Below are 6,376 nucleotides of genomic sequence, written 5' to 3'. Positions count from 1 at the left end.
GACTTGGCGAACTCATTCGCTGTGACCTGTTCCTACCAGTACCTGCAAAGATGAATGTCATCACCTGGGTCTTCTCTGTGGCTCCATGGGTACTCTGTGTATAGCACTAATCACTCTTTATTGAAATGGCTTGCAAGTGAATTATTAGCTACTCAAGAGCAAGGTTCAGGTCTTATATCTGCATCCCTCGTGCCTAACCCAGTGCCTGATACTCAGAGTAGACATGCGTATCTGTCGATGTGACAAACCGAATCATTTAAAATTTGGAAAACATGCAATGCTAATACAAAACTCGAAATACTGGACTATGTGGATCATTTGATTCAGAAGCCAACACTCTGTTATAAGCTCTGCTCCAAGTGAAGACATCAATGGGCCACAAGATAAATTTAAGTGCCTCCTAGTCAGCGTTTCAGGAAATATATTCCCGATGTTCAATAGGTTTTGTTTACAAAGGCAGAGAAGGAAATGGGACATTTCAGAAAGATCCTATCGCTACTGATTGAAATGAAGCTTTAGCATTTAAACAAAATTTACTCCTCATACCTTATCCCCTGGTAAGAATGAAGTGTGTATGTAGACACAGCATAATAGAGCATGGCATTCAGAAATAACAGCTCTGTGAGGCTGACTTCTGGGTTAGTCCGATCTCTAATGGTGTATGCAACCTCGGGAGAGGCACTTTATCTATCCTCATTGTATGTATCTGAGAAGTGGTACAGTACTATGTACCTAACAGGAGCGCTGGGACGATCAAATGAGGTCATGAATGTGACAGACCTTTGTGAACCGTAAAGAGCTCCATAAATGTTAGGGATCGTCATTCAGTGAAATAATATAAATAAGACATCACTGCTTACCCATGGCACTCATCGCATCTACAGCTCCCAACTGTGATCTCTTCCCACAAAACACACACACGTGCACGCACACACACGATCGCGCACATGCACTCACACGTGTACACACTTCCAGAGTAACAAAACCGACTTGGAGCCTTACACTTTTTAAACATGCCTGTGTAGGGGCGCGTGGGTGGCTCAGTCGGCTCAGGTCATCATCTCACGGTCCGTGAGTTCGAGCCCCGCGTCGGGCTCTGTGCTGACCGCTCAGAGCCTGGAGCCTGTTTCAGATTCTGTGTCTCCCTCTCTCTCTGCCCCTCCCCTGTTCATGCTCTGTCTCTCTCCGTCTCAAAAATAAATAAACGTTAAAAAATAAATAAAATAAATAAAATAAAATAAAATAAAATAAAATAAAATAAAATAAAATAAAATAAAATAAAATAAAACATGCCTGTGTAAAAGTTAAGCTCTGGCACCACACAGTCTGGGTCTGCCTTTTGGCTGGTCTCTCCTGCTCACCTCCCGCCTCTCTCTTCTTCCTGAAACATTTGTACTCATTAAGAGAATGTTCTATTTACTGTTGGGAGAGCTCCAACCATTTTCACCTCTACTCCACCATGCACTGTAAGTAGGGAATGTGGAAGGAGACCAGGTGAAACTAGTATTTCTCTAGAGAAGCTACAAACTCCACGCCGTGAACGCTGTATTTCAGAAGCCTTAACATCCATAATAGTTGGGTTTCGGAATTTTTTCTAAAAGGTCAGTTTCAAAGCACTTTAACTCTTGGTTTTATAGGTCAAGCTATCAAACAATCATTTTTTAGGTTTGTCCTTGACTTCGTGATGGCTAAAACACACTAACTCGGTGTTAATCCAGTTTCCTTCAAAAGGAGGATTTTCCTCTAGTCCAATTTTAAGCGACTGGCCAAACATATGAATGTCAATGGTTTACAGAGCAAGTACGAACTGCTGGTAGGCAATCCTGCAACGGGGAAAAATAATTTCAGGTATGCTTTACTGTTATTTTCTGTTGGTTTACTTTAGGCAAGGAAAGTCCGTCAGGCAGACAGAGGCATTATGCCAGATCTACCCAAAAAACCTGCAAATCCCAGCACAAGACGTTATACTTAATAGGCGTCCACATTCATATATCCGAAGATACATTAAGCATCTACTATTTGCCTGGCTAGCATGTGTCATGGAGGGAGTCCCACAGAGATGAGTAAGACATCTACCTTCCAGACACTTCCAGCTTCTACAGGCTGCACCTCTCTGCTTAGGTTCCTCTCTTTGCCTCGACTGCCTCCGGACTTCACCGCAATGCCGGACTTCACCGGACCCAATGCCGCAATGTTAATGAAGCATCTCTCTATGAATTCTCTCCTGACCTGCTAAACAGATTGGATCAGTTCTTTTTTGTTCCACACCCCTGACCCCAGACAAGAATCCCGTGCACCTGCCCATCGCAAGTTTTTGACCTTGGTGCTATCTTGTCTTTTTTTTTTTTAACTTTTTTTTAATGTTTTTATTTATTTTTTGAGACAGAGAGAGACAGAGCATGAGCAGGGGAGGAGCAGAGAGAGAGGGAAACACCAAATCCGAAGCAGGCTCCAGGCTCTGAGCTGTCAGCACAGAGCCTGACGCAGGGCTCTAACTCACGGACTGCGAGATCATGACCTGAGCCAAAGTCAGATTAACCGACGGAGCCACCCAGGTGCCCTGGTGCTATCTTGTCTTTACTGAACTGTGAATAACAGGAAACAGAGTCCCTGCATCAGTACTCACTATCCTGAACCCGGAACTGGTTAACTGCTTGACAGTGTTTGGAAAATGTACAGAGATTGACTAAACGGTCGTGAGTTATTTGTCTGGTGCACAAAAGAGCCGAACAAAAGAAGTGCTAAGAGAAGAGAGGTATTTGCAGCATGGAAGAGAAGACGAAGGAGCAGGAGTGGAGAGATTTTGCAGGACGATGATGATAAAGACAGTGAAGGAGGTGATGGGCTCACACGGCGCCCAAGGATTACAATTACAGCAGACTGCAGTAAAATGAATCCCTGTTCTCGATTCATCCCACGGGGAGGCCCCGTGGCCGCACAGCCCTGCCCACGCTCGAACCGTTTGCTGCCGAGCCCTGGTAGAGGCGGCTTCCACCCGTGAACCTGAAGCCATGCTGAGTATGTGGCACAGGTGAGGCCAGGCAAGTGCTCACCTGTCCGCGAGGCAAGACAGGAGTAGCAGGACTGATGCTCAAATACTTAGGGACCGGGCAGGGGGAAGGGATGGGAGAAGACAAGAAAACCCAGTATAGACGACCACATGTGCCCTGGGAGACCCACCCCTACCCCCTTCCCTCAGCCTCCCAGCTAAGCAGCACCCACCCCCTCCTCCTTTTCCCCCAACTCAATGGCCAGGCAGCAGGACCCACAGCGGCAAATGTGGACGGGATCAAGGAGTGCTTCTTTGGGAGAGTTTAGGGCAACTGTGGAAGCAACGGATCTATAGAAGAGGGAAGCTGGATGTTGTCACATCTCTGCTAGGATGTCAGGGAAGAAACAGTTACACCAGGGAAAATTCTTGAAGAAGCTGAAGGGAGAGGCACGTTCACCTTCGTACTCACAATTGGGTGATTTCAAAAAGTTCCAAAGCCCTGTGAGGCCCCTCCAAGCACTCCTTACATGACTGGGATACCTCTTCTAGAAGGACAGCAGGTGCTCATAATTAGCCAACGACCGCTCTTAAGAGAGGCCGACTGTGACAACCTGTCGCAGGGGACCCTGGACAGAGACCTCTCAGCCTCCAGCTATTGATCTCCTTACAGAAGGATCTACAGAGCAGGAGAAAACGACAGGTCACCTACAAGAGACCTCAGTGCTACTTCTACGGTGTAGAATCAAAAAATACAAGTGGAAAGAAAGTAAGGGACAGGAGCCGACTTAGGGACAGAGTAACACTGAGGAAGGACCAGGACTGTATGGGAACAAATGCTTCCGGATCTGTGTCTCTTAGTGCCTTCCAGCTCCGTCTTGGGGCGGAGATATACTGATGGGAAGGAAGGTCTATAAAAATATTCCAACAACCTTCCTCGTTGAGGGTATAACATCATGTAGCATGGCTATGCCTCTTCTGATAAAAACACAGGACAAGCAGGAAGTTTTTACTGTTTACTGACAGAATGGGATTTAATGGCATCTGCTTCAGGCTCTAGAATCAGCACAGCCAATACCTGACAACTATCCATCCACCATAGCTGCTACATAGAAATAAAAAATCCCAAAAGCCTCTACTGGTTGAAAACAGTCTCTATGAAAAAAGAAATGCACCTGGATCAAAGTGCAATTACAGAGAAAAGCCACCAATACCTTCTCTCCCTGCTTAGCCTCTAGGGGACGAGAGTTTTTGCCTTGATTGCACAGGAGGAATAACACACGTAGAAACGAATGAATACTTTCGCAGGAGCTCACATGGCTGGATAATGAAAGAAGGGATTTTGCGAAAGCCGTTAATTTTTTTTTTAATTTTTTTAATGTTTGTTTATTTTTGAGAGGGAGAGACAGGGTGCAAGCTGGGGAGGGGCAGAGAGAGAGAGAGGGAGACACAGAACCTGAAGCAGGCTCCGGGCTCCACCCAACGCAGGGCTCGAACCCACGAACTGTGAGATCATGACCTGAGCCAAAGTCGGATGCTCAACCGACTGAGCCACCCGGGCACCCCAAGCTGTTCATTTTTCAATCAGCAAGAATTAGGAAACCCTTTCTGAAATGACTGTCACAGGGCAAGTGATTTAACTCCTGAGGATAAAAGCCATCGCCGGGCTGTGTCTGCTGCTCGTTTTCCTAAGACCCTGTCCACATCCGTTCCAGCCGCCTCCTCTCCGCATCTGCAGATGAGGCCAAGGATTTGACAGTCTAAGAGGAGCCAGGCAAAGTGGGGGCCAGAAGAGGTTTGAAAACCCAAATCCTGAGTCACAGAAACAAGTAGTTCTCATCCGGCTTGGCAGGATTCCTGTGTGGAAGGAACCAAATTCACTAGAGCATAACCCTGCTTTCTGCCTTGTCCCTAGAGCATGAAAAAGAAAAGCATTTCTACTCTTTGGCGTTCTTCTCGGGAAGCACTGTACTTGATGAACTTGTGTACTGTGGCGTGTTTGTGAGCAGACACACATTACACTGGGCGAAAGGTCTCCTGACAAAATGATTCGATCTGTTAAGAAGTGTTTTTGCCCACGGCTCTGCGTAGAGCATCCCTGACCTCCCTGTTCCTCAGACTGTAAACAACAGGGTTCAACAACAGGGCTCAACAAAGGAGTGATGATGGTATAAGTCACTGAGAGAAGGTCTTTTTCTATTGAGTTCTCTGACTTAGCCTTGAGGTAGATGACGGAGGCACAGCCGTAGTGGACGATGACCACCGTGAGGTGGGAGGTACAGGTGGCAAAGGCCTTCTTCCGGCCCCAGGCGGAGGGGATCTTGAGGCTGGTGGAGACGAGGAGGATGTAGGTGATGAAGTTCAAGCCCACGGGGACCAGGATCACAAAGGAACTGACACCATAATTGATCATCTCATTGATAGTGGAATCAGTGCAAGAAAGCTTCATGACAGGGTAAATGTCACAGAAGAAATGGTCCACCACTGTGCCACAGAAGGACAAGTGGAACATGGCTGCTATGTGGAGAATTGCCATTACCAGACCAGTGCCAAAGGACCCACATACCAACCCGGCACACGTTCCTTTACTCATGACGACAGTGCACCTCAGAGGGTTGCAGATAGCCACATAGTGGTCATAGCCCATTGCCGTGAGCAAGAAGCAACTATTTACGGCCAAGGTGACAAAAAAGAACATCGGAGTTGCACAGCCTTCCAAGGAGATAGGCTGGTTATGAAGAATGAGACTGAAAAGCATTCGTGGGACAATGACGAGTGTGTACACAGCCTCAGAACTCGCCAGCATGCTCAGGAAGAAGTACATGGGAGTGCGGAGATGATGGTCAACACGGATGATGGTCACAATGACGATGTCACCAGCTAGAGTTAAAATGTAGATGGTTAGGAAAACCACAAAGAGGGTTATCTGGTGCTTTCCAAAGATAGAGAATCCCAGGAAGATGAATTCTGTCACTTCTGTGACGTTCTTTCTCTGCATCTGCCAGACCAGTGTCTGAAAGCAATAAAGGAAGTCATCAAGGAGAAAATTCCCCTTGGCAACTGGACTTCACAAGAAGGGGCAATGATAGCTGCCCTGAGGGAGTGAGCCCAATTCCTTCCTTTATGACCAGCAAGCTCAGGCTCAGGGCCCTTGAACATGAAGAGGAAGGACTACCAGAGCCACCTTGGGTCTCACCCACATGTCGGTCATCACCGCAGAGCAAACCGTCTCCTGCACATGGAGAAGACTTCTGAATAAACACCTCACACACCTCATTCTGACACAAGGGGAGGCGACCAGCAAGGAGAAGTCCTGCTCTGTGTCCCAGTCAGTAACGACATCCACCGCTCAGAACAAACTCAACAGGGCAGAACACCAGCCAGGCA

At 47.1% G+C, this 6,376-nt stretch overlaps 1 protein-coding gene across 1 annotated transcript; it reads right to left on the bottom strand.

The window, feature by feature from the left end:
* Positions 1–5,047: 5,047 nt before the first annotated feature.
* Positions 5,048–5,987, bottom strand: LOC115505192 (olfactory receptor 10J5-like). The gene is given in 2 exon segments (XM_030302631.1): positions 5,048–5,143; positions 5,145–5,987. Coding segments are annotated over 2 exon segments (939 nt in total).
* Between the last annotated feature and the right edge of the window lie 389 nt (positions 5,988–6,376).

Source organism: Lynx canadensis, chromosome F1 (genome assembly GCF_007474595.2).
Source record: "Lynx canadensis isolate LIC74 chromosome F1, mLynCan4.pri.v2, whole genome shotgun sequence".
NCBI lineage: Eukaryota > Metazoa > Chordata > Mammalia > Carnivora > Felidae > Lynx > Lynx canadensis.
Note: the sequence above shows the minus strand (reverse complement) of the source record. Positions and strands in the feature narration are given on the sequence as shown.